The sequence below is a fragment of the Manduca sexta genome, chromosome 16 (genome assembly GCF_014839805.1).
Source record: "Manduca sexta isolate Smith_Timp_Sample1 chromosome 16, JHU_Msex_v1.0, whole genome shotgun sequence".
NCBI classification, from domain to species: Eukaryota; Metazoa; Arthropoda; class Insecta; order Lepidoptera; family Sphingidae; genus Manduca; species Manduca sexta.
Genome location: NC_051130.1, coordinates 10137957 through 10151320, shown reverse-complemented (window position 1 = coordinate 10151320; position 13364 = coordinate 10137957). Strand labels below are relative to the sequence as shown.

At 34.0% G+C, this 13364-nt stretch overlaps 1 protein-coding gene across 1 annotated transcript; it reads left to right on the top strand.

Annotated features, from left to right (window-relative positions):
- The first annotated feature begins 919 nt into the window (after positions 1-919).
- Positions 920-9965, top strand: LOC115446527 (putative phosphatidate phosphatase). Its single transcript, XM_030173212.2, has 6 exons — positions 920-1053; positions 1688-1839; positions 4247-4438; positions 7495-7662; positions 8263-8439; positions 9719-9965. The coding sequence occupies exons 1-6, from the start codon at positions 984-986 to the stop codon at positions 9824-9826; spliced, it is 867 nt and encodes a 288-aa protein (XP_030029072.1). The 5' UTR covers positions 920-983; the 3' UTR covers positions 9827-9965.
- The last annotated feature ends 3399 nt before the right edge of the window (positions 9966-13364 follow it).

Below are 13364 nucleotides of genomic sequence, written 5' to 3'. Positions count from 1 at the left end.
CAGTCATGAAACCAAACATTGCCAAAACTCGTCAGAAACAAGACTTTGTTGCTAATATTGCCCTATCTTCAATAACCTACAAACACTATACTATTATCACTTTACTACACATATTATTTTACTAGGTATTTTTTGCAGCTTTGCTCGGGTGTAACGACTTTCCCGGTACAAAAGTCCCTAAACATTAAGACACTAATACCATCTATTTGAAAAATAACGACATTCTTTATCTCCCATGGGAGCAAATTGACGAAATAAAAAGTAGTCTTTGCTGGTGGTACCCACGTATGTCGCGTTTCGGGATCAGCCTGTGGATATCCGGTTCCAATTGGCCGGCATAATTTCCGAGGGGTAATCATCTCGCGTCAGTCGCCATTCTATTAGATTACATTCTAACCGTGCCCGTATAAAAAAAAAAAAAAAAAAAAAAAAGTAAAAACTATGATATAGCAATATTCTATACAGTAAACAATTGCATAGGATTACACACTGATCTTCCCCGGGTCTGTGGTATTTCCAGATATGTGTATTTACAATACAATGTGGTATTTACTGATATATTTATGTAGATATAGTTGTCGCGTTGCCTAATAAAATGGTATTCTTAAGGGTTATATTTCCATAAATCTACCCTAAGCACTCAATCGTGTTGTATAAGAATTTCCTGTATGAAAATTCCTTTTAGGACAATCAATTTTGGCTGCTGTTTATTTAGTCAATGTTAAGTATCAAATACAAAATTAACCCTAAAATTCAAGATACTATTTCTACTACAAACGCCAAAAACACACCACCAATAATTTTATTAAGTTTTGTACAAATTGCTTATCAGAAAATTTGTTGATACCCCTTCAAAATATTACATCAGATTAGGGCTCGTCGGAATGATTTCCCTCGCTGATAACAGCATAAAAGCGCGCGCGTCGCGTCGTCAGCGTCAGTCAGATCCACGCTACAACACACAATAGACGACAAACGAAACAATGTCGAAAGACGACACGTCCGTGCATATTCTGAGGAAGTTAGTGGTGGACGGATTCCTCTTGGGAGGCTGTGAGTGATTTAAAATAATTAATTTTACGATAAAGTTATTTAAAAGTAAAATTAAAAAAAAGAACATAATAAATATAACGGTCATAAATCTATTTTAATGTAAAAAATAAAATTAATTAAGTAATTGGTATAAGTGTTTTAAATCGTCAGTCTTGTTGCCATAGTAAATTGGATTTTACTAGCATAACTTTACCGTACAATATGCTAATAATCATCGAGATTCATTGGAAAAACTAGGCAATTACTAAATATGCATTTGTGTTTCAATACATGTGAGTGAAAAAGTGTTTGGAAAGGAAGTGTTTGTTTGCCAGTTTTACAATAATAATAAACTAAAAGAACTAAAAATGCCATAATTGAAAATTTCATTGTAGCCTGTATAACTACTGGACTTAATAAGACTTCATATATGACGTGTCAGGATGGCGGCGCAGTGGAATACCAAACAATACTTTAGAATTCAAGGTGTTGGATGGTGTTTCTACTGTTTATGGGCGGTCGTGTCGCTTACCATCAGGCGAACAGCAAGCTCGTCTCGTCATTCAAAGCAATAAAAAAAAAAATTAAAATACATATTAAAATTTTTCAAGACGAATATCTAACAAAAAAATAAAGAAATAATTTTTTTATTCAGTGACAGCATGTATCTTCATGACGAACCTGCTCTGGGAGCCGTTCGAGCGAGGGTTCTTCTGTGGAGACGAGAGCCTCATGTTCCCCTACAAGGACGACACCGTCACTGTCCTCATGCTCAGAGGGTTTGGACTTGGACTACCTATTATTGCTGTAAGTGGAAAATACTTATTTACAAATGATTAAACAAGCTGTAATAGGTCTAATAAAGTCTATTAAAATAAGTTGATTTGAGCCATAAAAAGCTACACTAGGTTTCAAGATGCAAAGCCACCAAACCGACTGATAGTTCCTTTAATGTCGCGATCTATTAATAAACGTCGATATTAGATTAAGTTTAAGGTAAAGTGACTATCTCTGTGGTCGCAACCAGTAGCGTTCCTACAATTGTTATCGCTAATAGAAAATAAAAAATGTGTGACTTTCTCCTGCATAATGTTAGCGTTAACGATTGTGTAAAGACGACTTGCCTACGCCCTCTGGACCTACTAAAGTAGGGACAGAGTACACATTAGTTTTGAGATTTTTTTAATTAGTACAAATTATTGTGTTTGAGAGCGGCGATAGCCTGGTTTGGTGTTGAACGGACTGCCGAGATTAATATCTGCAAGTTTAAAAACCAAAGGCCTCTGAATTTTCTAAAACTATGTGTGTAATCTTTGTGAATTATCGCTTGCTTTAACGGCGAAGCAAAATATCGTGAGGAAACTTGCACACTGAGAAATTCTCTATAGAAATTTTGAGGGTGTATGAAGTCTACCAATCCTCACTAGGCCGATGTGGTGGATTAGTCCATAATCCCGCCTAATCCCTCTCAGTAGTAGAGGAGGTCCTTGCCCAGCAATGGGACAGTATATATTAACTCCCGCCGTAATTATTTTATCGACATCAATTATTAATGTCATTATTGCTTGATCATTGGCAATCGATCAATTGTCGGTAAACTTCGTCCGTCAATCAGGAATTGTTGGAGACTGTCCAAAACTATTAACACCTGATCGGAAGAAATGTCACTAGGGTTGTCAATCAATACAGAACATTATTAGGAAACTATAAAGTATTAAATAAGATTACGTTTAGGAAATACGTCACTTATTTAAAATATTGTAGACCACAAAGAATTTATAAATGGTCTGCAAGGTGGATTGAGGATAGGCCGTATAAAGATAAATATTAATTCTGTAAAAATTGCAATATCTGATCGCCATCATTATTCTCTTAATATATACAATATACTCTATATTGGAGTGGAAGAAAAGAAAGAGAATAATGATGGCGTTTATTTTATAACACTATACTTGCCCATAAATAAATTAACTCCACCGAAAAAAAAAACAAAATACTGCGCGGCACCGTCTATACTGTTGCTATAACGAAAAGCATAATCTTTGGAACAGATATGAAATACTTATCTCCTGAATTTTTAAAGCTTGTTATATAAAATCCATAATATTTTAATATGTACATTTTAAAATAGAAATTCCATTAGATACAGCCCTAAATATCTAAAACATAATTATATACGATTATATTTATAGATGAGCATTCAATAAAAAATATTAAAGAATCAATTTATAACAGTTCCTTTTTCAAATAAGTTTCAAAGTTACATTCATTTTCACACAATTATTCACAAATATTATTCCGTCATGAGTTCGACAAGTAGGGGTGTCAAAGGCAGGTTAGGTCTATTTTATAAGTATCTCGCCCCTCCACCCTCTAGCCATGGCAGATTTGTTGATCTTATTTATTGACCTGCATTATATTAAATTGAACACATCTCATGCTATACAGCTTAACTGCACTACCAAGAAACGGACAATTGAAAGAAATTGCCAGTAATTCATTGTCTGGGCTCTCATGCTCTCGTATAATCCGATGGCATTTCCGACAGCGCATTGTGTAGTAATAGTTGGGCTACAGACATGACGTATCATAGATCTTTATCATTCTACGCATATACAATACCTATACATTTTATTTGGGGAAGATTTTATACAATAATAATAATATCAGCCCTGTATTATATACTGTCCCACTGTCGGGCACAGGCCTCCTCTACTACTGAGAGGGATTAAGCCTTAGTCCACCACGCTGGCCTAGTGCGGATTGGTAGACTTCACACATCCTCGAAATTTCTATAGAGAACTTCTCAGGCATGCCTCGTATAGTCAGAAACGTAAGCTGAACAAATTCAATATTTCAAGTCGCCTATACACGTTGAATTTATTAAAACATTTTTTTTTGTCATGTAAAGTCAATGTACATTTTTTACCAAGAAAAAACAAAGGCATTAGAACACAAAATTGTATAAATTTTAAGTTTTGAATTTGTTCAGCTGTTTATGTGGATGACTGTACAAAATTAAATTAAATTTAAGCCTAAAACTAAAATTTACTCCTTCGCCAGACACATCGGCCTGTTCGAAACCTGATATTTACAGGCTGATCGTATACCACGATACATAAGTGGACCATCATGACGGGTTTTGCGTCTTATGTAAAGCGGTGCTGTTTGGACTAAAACAAATACCCTACCACCGTTTCATTTGGGTTACTAGATGCTGACCTGTGAATGGGCGCTTCTACGCAAGGTGCGGGATGACGAGCGCTGCCTCGGGGTTCGAGTCCCGGCGTGGCTCCGCGGCTTCTACTGCTCCCTATCTTCCTTTGCTTTCGGAGTGTGCTTCACCGAGCTCGCGGCTAACATCGCCAAGAACACTATTGGAAGACCACGCCCGCACTTCTTTAATGTAAGTACCTATTCAATGAAGTACCGAATTATAAGTCACTCAGTTTGTGCTGGCCCCGTGCCCCGCAGAGCAAACAACATATCAAACACAAAATACAAGTTTTCAGAAAGTTTGCCGCCTCTAGTTTGAATATATTGCCCCCTAGGTCGCTGCCGTTTCTAGCCCGCGGCCTATACGGCCTATAGAAGAATCAACTACTGATTCAGTGTAACGTACGTCTGTATAGGTTAGAACAAGGAAAAATTGTGTAAAGCAAAGCATCATGCAGCGTGCTAAGTTTGTGACCGGCAACAATGAGTTCGATATCTAGGACGAAAAAACAGAGTGGGATTTCCAATTATAAAAATACCCTCTCCGTTTTTCGTTTGAGAAAACCTCTTTAAACATATTTAAAGAGATTCTTTGTTAGGAATTTTCAATATACATATATAAAAGAAAGTGGTGTTAGTTACACTATTTATAACTCTAGAACGGATGAACCGATTTGGCTGAAAATTGGTGGAAAGGTAACTTAGAACCAGGAGACGGACATAGGATACTTTTTATCCCGTTCCCACGGGAACGGAACGTGACATAAGACGTGGTATAAGAAAGCGAAATTTGGTATGGAGATAGTATAAGACCCTGGGAAGGTTATATATAGGCTACTATCCCGGGAAAATATATAGTGGGACTTTTATCCCGGAAAACTTTATCACGCGGGCGAAGCCGCGAGCAAAAATAGTTTTAGATAAAATTCAGCAGCGATAACTGAATTTCGTTCCGTGAATATTGAAAACAGTTTTTTAGTTCACCTACAAAACTAAGCTATATTATCGACAGTATTAGCAATAATATATTAATATTCCGCTCGAGCTAATAGTAAATATATATTTCTTATCTCTTGTTTTTAAATGGTTTCATAGATAGTGTTTGCGATTTTATTTTCGTATTTTTAAATCCAACGCTCAAATAGATGTCAGCATATAAAAAAAATAATTTGTTACAACTACAATACTGCCTAAATGTGCTAATGTGCTAAGCTCAAAGGCGGTATCTCAAAAAATCAAAATCTTTATTTGTATGTCGTCAGATAGCTTAAAAATTCCTATCCAATAATCTTACCTAAACAACGGTATCTTGTTTAGAACTTGTTAAAAAAAACTTAAAAGAGTTCCTCGCCCAGTTTTACATAAAAAGCTATATTCACAAAACATCGATTATCTCGAAATAAGGTTACCCTGACACACCGCTTTTGCGCTTAGCACGGCGGTATATACCTATACTGCTGCATTTCAAGCCGTCTGTAAACTTTATTTCTGAAGAAGTAAATAGTTCTATAAAGACCTTAATTTTTATACTGCAATCTCCGAATGTTGTTTTACATTACTAAGAAAGTAACATAACAAGTGAGCCGCTGATTAATAAAAATTAACGTGTTCTAATGCTCTTGTGGAAAATGATGTATGTGTGTGTGTTTTCCATTCTATTTACGGAAGTGTATAGTGTTTGATAAACTCTCCCAAGAGGTTTAGATACAGTTAATAAAAATATAAACATGATAAGTTGTGTAATCTGTAGAATTAAATTCTTGACGTTTGAATACGTAACATTAATTGTTTTTTTTTAATTCTTATTTTAAAAATAAGTATCATAAATTTATTAAGATAATAGTAATAAACCAATTATTTGTAAGCAAATAAATTTAAATATATAATTAAAAAATCTTATTAAGCGCTTTAAAAAGAGCGCGTGCGAGGTCATGCGTGACATTTTTTTAGTTGTTGATAAAAAAAATATGGGAGCAGTTGGCAACCACTAGCTATCTAAACTAACCTAATCACAGTAGATAATACATATAATCCAGTAAATAATTAGTTTTCGTTATCATTGTGACGTCGTTAATCTCATTCTTCCCTGTTAATATCAAATGATTAGAGTGTAGTCATAATCTAAGATATTTCATCTATTTGATATGAAGGACATCAGCTAGGCTGATTGTTGATCGTGTTACTGTGACGACGACGTATGTGACGCAATCCTTTTCCTATTTAATGGGTAGGCAGAAGCATAACACTCCCCTATTTCCCAAGCAATGTTAAGTTCTTTGTAGTGGGCAGCTCTATTCGCATTAACCGGGCACGTTTCCAGACCCTGGGCTGAAACTGAGAAACCCAATATAACTTCGCCCGACCCGGGATTCGAACCTAAGACTTCACCGCGATAGTCAATACAACTACGTCACCGAGCCCTTTATGCTTTCCGTTACATTTCTTGTAGTCTGTATTTTTTTTATATTTATAAACTCAAACATCCTTATCCGTCTGTATATCAACGTAATAAACTCATAAATTCCTGAGCCGATTTTGATGAAATTTGGTAAGAAGATAGTTAGACCCTGGGAACCTACTTTATATCCCGAAGAAATATATAGCGGGAGTATTATTACAGTAAAAGTGTTTTAAGTGGACAAAGTCACGAAAATCATTAGTACAATATAACATTAAAACAATATTTTCTACTATAACCGTTTAATAGTAATGTTTAAAACTAACAGCGTCTGATGTCTAATAGTCTGACAGCACCGCAACATGAGAGCCGTATTACAGTAATTACTCTTGTCCGTGGTTATTCTGGGATGGTTTCCTTTACCTTGCAGTATCATTGTCAGGGTCAAGAACTAGTTTGAGCTAGACAGTCCACTATAGATTCATCAACTCTACCTACTTAACAGAGACTAATAGAGTCGTGGTAGGGTATATTTTATATTCCCGCTCGGAAACCCACAATCGTACACCAGGTTTTAAAACCCGCCATAGTAACCCACGTAAGTGTGTCGCATTCCGGGTTCAGCCAGTGTATATTCGGATCCAACAGGCATAATTGTGTCGACTGTAGGGGTAATCATCTCTCAACAGTCGACATTCTATTGGACCCTAGTCTACTTACCATACGTGCTATAGGGCAACCTTGCCAGACACGTATAACTGTTTTACCATACATACATTTTATGTATACAATACAAAAAAGTGAATAAATAAAATAAATTAATAAATTAAACCTACATTTATTTTCAGCTGTGCAAGCCGTCCATCGACTGCAATCTGCCGGAATGGCGCGGACGCTACATCCAGTCTCACGAGTACACGTGCACCGGCGATGATATTGACAAGTTCGGAGACATGCGCAAATCATTCCTCAGCGGACACTCGTCTTGGGCTGCTTTCACCATGATTTATCTAGCTGTAAGAAAATGTTTTGGTTATATATGACTTTAGGTTATAGAAGTGCTTTTTAATTAAGCAGTTAAACCAAAGGGTATTTATAAAATGTAGAGTCGTCTGATCAGAGTGATGATAGATAACCTAGTTGGGTGTGAAACGGACTGCTAAAACGAATGTCCGAATGTTCAACACCCAAGAGCACCTCTGGCTTTTCTAAAGTTATGTGTGTATTCTTTGTGAAAACATCGTAAGGAAACCTGAGAAGTTCTCCATAGGAATTTTGAGGGTATGTGAACTCTCTGAAGTGAAATTTAGGCCATCGTGGTGGGCTAAGGCCCAGTGCAACAGTACATAATGGGGCTGTTTATATTTATAATTAATATTGTAGCTATGCAAGCATGTCTTTAGCTATTTATATCAAGCAACGGGTTTGGTGAGCAAGTTATCCACTTAACAATGACTTTTAGGGATATTTCCAATAAAAAAAATGTAACACAGTCAAACTAAATATTATTACCAGAAACAGTAATTGTGAACCTCATATAATTATTACTTAGTCTCTACATCTCCATATTTTCAAATAATCCGATTTCTATAATAACTAATCACCATTTTTTACAGCTGTACCTAGAAAGGCGCATGGTATGGAAGGGTACGCGTGTCCTGCGTCACACTCTCCAGTTCGGGGCGGTGATGCTGAGCTGGTTCACGGCTCTCTCACGCGTCTCGGACTACAAGCATCACTGGAGCGATGTCCTCGCTGGATACTCTCTGGGACTTGCTTTCGCAGTTCTTGTGGTATGTTTTATTAAGATTCTTACTTATCTCTATAATGAAATGAAAAATGAAAAATATTTTTATTTAACACAAAAGATCTATACGTATCGAATATACAAAGTATGAGTTTTACAGTAATGTACGAAATTTATCAATGTATTAACAACGGTCCCCACACTAGACAAGCCCGTATCATAAATATTTAAAATGTAATTTTTATATTTTTTTTATTAATAATAAGACTTCGCGTTCGTAATCGCCATTTCTATTCTAAATCGACAATGGCATTTGGGAGACCAAACATTGAAGTTTGCCGACTCTGGGATTAGTAATTTGTTTAGTCACTCTAGTGTAGTGATATATATATAATATGCTACACATATCATATTATAGTGATATGTATATGGTATGTGTAGCATATCATGTGTACTGTGAACGAGGAAATCCAGCATTCGATTCTCAGAATAAATTGATAGTATACATCCAATCAAAAAAAACCTACAAATGTGTTACGCATACCTCGGTTCGAAGAAAATAGAACTATCAACCATTTTTATATAATTCTATAAAATGTTAGGGATAAATAACTGATTGGGGCAAAGGTGCTTTTTTATCCAATACATTTCTTTATTATGACCTGATTCTTTAGATGTTGATGACGTGATCTGGCTTATTTAGTCTGTGATAAGTTATCAATGCAATTAAACATACAGTACAGGTGCGCCGTCTAGATCGATGTTTTTATTGACCCCATATCTACTACGATATATTTATTGTTTAAAACGTGAAAAACATGCGAGTAGTTTTATGATTAATATTGTTTATATGATTTATTAATTTATTTCAGCCAATATTTTATCTACAATAAATAAAGACGTAAATTATTATCGTATTGAGATGCGAGGCTTACTTAATGGCTATTTGGAACGAAAGACTTTAAATCACGTGACACTGAGATACAAAATAAACATATTTTAAATCAAACTAAATCTTTTTAATTGGATGCCAGTTTAATTTTTCAGCCAAATCGTTAGCTGATGCACAATGGGCACTATAAAATAAATTATTTCCAAAAATAAATGTATATGTTGGTTTGCTAATTACTTTCCAGATTAGGTCAATAAATATAGTAAAATAATTCACAAATACAATACGATTTTTAAACTTACCTTGCTAAAATAACTCGAAACATATCATCTCGTTTATTTTTCAACTTTTCAAGTATTTGCCCTGCTGGGCAACTATGACACTGTAGCCGATTTTGCCCACACTATTTAAATTTAATATTTCTTTGTTACAGTGGACCTGGGGAACCGATTTGGTGAATAAGAAGAAAGAACACGCCCCATTGCCCTTCTACGACTTATCTCATATAAACCAACAATCTGCCAGTCTTACTAATACATAGTGAAAAATGCCCTACAATTTTAGGTTATACCAAAAATATTTCATAGCTAAATGATACGTTGTATCAACGTCTTTAAGCTTTAATTTTAATTGTAAGATAAATTAAGATTATGTGATAAGTTAATAAAAAATAATACAATTATGTCTGTTTTTAATTTTACATAAATTAATCAAAGCGTAATAAATAGAACAAATTTAAAACTCATACATTTATTTTTAGAGAGTAGGAAAATAAATACAACCTGGCGATGTTGTGGTAAAATGTGGAATTAACTTCTTGTACTTACAATGTTGCCTTCACAAAGAAAAAGTAACAGTCATGGCCCCAACGCCAGTTTTTTTTCCTAATCAGGCTATATTTAAATAAAATAGTCTACCGGTAGCAGGATATTTCAAACAAAATATATACCCTATATTTTTATTGACTTTACTCGAAATTCAACTTTAGGAATAATTAATTTATTTAAAATATTACTCTTTACAACAGATTACTAATGGCACTACCAGAAACTATAGCAATCACTATAACATGTAACGTGAACAAAACGCCTGTGAAAAATTTCATAGCATTACAATGGATCGTCACATTGCTACAATTTTTACAATATCACAAACCTGATATTTCAATATCGCGAGAGTAATCTATTTATCTGTATTTGTATTACTAATATTTATCCCTTTCAATTACAATAAGTAAAAGGAATAAATTTTTTACGAAGAAAAATAATTACTTAAATGTCACAGTAAAATACTATTTCACGCAAGGACTTACTGAATTATGTAAGAGTCCAGAAGCATATGAACTAAAATAGTTTATCATTTTTGTAGTCTGTATATATAAATTAATCACGTTTTAAATAATTCTAACGAAATGCGAGGCTACGCGTTGATGTCTTTTACTTGAATGATAATAGGCATTTAAGTTTGGCAGGATGTTATAAAATACTGAAAACAAATTTAGTTGAGTTCCTCAGTATTGCTGTAATGTACTTATATATTCTTATATCAGCCTTTATTTTGCGATACAATTAATCTAAACGTTGTTTTGTTTTTGAAAAAGTATCATTTCATAATAATTAATACATTTTTTATATCTATTTCTATTACATTAATATAAAGCAAATTATCGACCATAAATAGTAATTCACAGTTCTTTACCACATTTCAATAATTACACCAAATTCCAATATTGACACGCAACCCTTAAAAAACAGTTATAATATGACAGATGCAAATGTAACTATTAAAAACTACAACCACCTTTCGGTTCCATCATACCATGACCCTAAATATTTGCGGGTTTACTCTCAAAGCGGAAATCGCACCTGCAGTCACTCCGACCAATGCTGCCGTAGACTGTCAAATTCCAAAGTAACTTTGTATGTTTGTAAACGAGTACACTTTCAAAGTTTTATGTGTTTAGAAACTTCGCAATGGACTTATCAGACTGCAGTCTTGTATTACAAAGTTACAAATTACTTCAATGACCGTGTTTTTGTAACTACGACCATGTTAGCTATGAGCATTGAGTATCACTGTAAACAAAATAGTATTAGAGCCCATGGGCGAAACGTGACATTTTCCGAAAAGGAACCCGACACAACATGTAGGTACTAATAGGTATAAATGCTATCTACAAATCGTTCTGATGATAATTATTTTCATGCTCTTTGACGGAATTCACATCGGCCGCTTATGTAATAGTAATAATAAAATATAATAATAACTATTGTACTACGCTATTGTATTGGGTATTACCTGAAAAATAGTTGTATGTGGAAAATAAATAGATTTTAAAGGGAAGCCGGCAGAAATCGGGTTATGAACCCTTCGTCTATTAGAGCTAGCAAACTTGAGCACACGATCACGTGGTGGTTTTAGTAGTTTAGTATAGTCAGTGTTTTTTTATTTAAATTACTTTAATTAGGTATAATTTCTATTCATATCTAGAAATTATTTTGAGTGTGAATTACTGTTATAAACGTATTTCTTTTTTTCTACATTAAGGTGATAGCTCAAAGTCCATTTTCATACATTTTGTTTCACCTTTAATCTGGGTAGTTACCCATATGGATATTTCGGCATTTAAAATTTCGTCGTATTAAATTTTAAAGACCGAAATATCCATGCATATTAATTATTTTTACGTTTTTCTTTCAACTGCGAGAACTAATCACTAACTAGACGTGAATTTAAATTCTTTACTTGTCAATACTTCTTTAGTTACCCAGATTAAAGGTGAAACAAAATGTATGAAAATGGACCTTAAGCTATAACCTTAACGTAAAAAAATCTGACCACGTGTTATTGTGCCCGAGGTATTTGACGTCTATTCTATTATGTTGTGGTATTAACTTTTATGAAAATATCTACTGTAACTGAGTAAATATATGATGATTAAAATTATTAAGATTTCTAACAGTTTTTGTTCGGAATATATCACTCAGCAATTATATTTCACATCTGTTTTCTAAGTGACAAATTTAGGTTCCTAGATTCCGATATGTTCCTAGTTTTTTATATATTCCGAGATGCCTATATGTTCCTAAATTCTTATATGTTCATAGATTTCTTTATGTTCCTAGATGCCTATATGTTCCTAAATTCTTATATGTTCATAGATTTCTTTATGTTCCTAGATACTTATATGTTCCTAAATTAAGAATTTTCAGTCCCTACAAAATGGTACAGGCCGGCTCTACCATAGACGGTTTTATAATTAAAGATTCAATTTACTTCAATCGTCATACAAAATGTTGCATTCTCTGCATATGTAAACGATCATTGCATATCACATTCATAACTATCAAGTCTTGTTTCACCATATATTGACCATAAATAAACTCTACATCCATTCCAAATTTAACTTTATTTCAATAACCACAAAACAGACACTCGCTTAAGAAAATAAAATCGAGAATTTCATGTAATAGTAACAGTTATCGCTTACTGTAATTTCGACTCTACAATTATAGAGCTAAGGTGTAAATTTATTGATGGGTAGTCAGACCATCTTGTGATAGTGGCGAATACTTTCCCCAGTAGAGGATTTCGTCCGGAATGCTCCGATGTGCCGACTGGCCGCGCGGCTGTCTACCGCGATCGCATAGAGTGGTAATTGCATGTAGATGTGGAGATAGGTATAAATTAAATTCGGATATTTTTAGGTTACTTATTGGAAATATGTTAAGGCTGTTAACAGCTGTATTCCTAGATAAATTCAATTCATATCGTTCGAGGTATTTACTAATTGTAAATATATTACGGCTGTTAACAGATGTATTTCTGGAGATACTGATAATGAAACAAAAAATATAGACGTATCTTTTTCCTGTATAGAAAGCATATATTATTCTCAAAGATTATGGAAAATAAAAAAAAATCATAACTCTAGCTATCACATGGAGTTCATGAGAACGTCAAACGTCTTCAGTCTTACTTATAAACTTGTTTTAACTAAGCATAGCTTCGTGATGTTTTTATAAGTAAGACTGAATATGTTTGTACGCAATATATACTCTTAATCCAAAGTTAAGATA

What these genes read in the sequence shown, in the direction of transcription:
- LOC115446527 (XM_030173212.2), top strand. Translation starts at nt 984, where the DNA reads ATGTCGAAAGACGACACGTCCGTGCATATTCTGAGGAAGTTAGTGGTG. An exon ending in CACGCCCGCACTTCTTTAAT is followed by an intron (nt 4,439 to 7,494) that starts GTAAGTACCTAT and finishes ATTTATTTTCAG; the next exon opens with CTGTGCAAGCCGTCCATCGA. An exon ending in TCACCATGATTTATCTAGCT is followed by an intron (nt 7,663 to 8,262) that starts GTAAGAAAATGT and finishes CATTTTTTACAG; the next exon opens with CTGTACCTAGAAAGGCGCAT.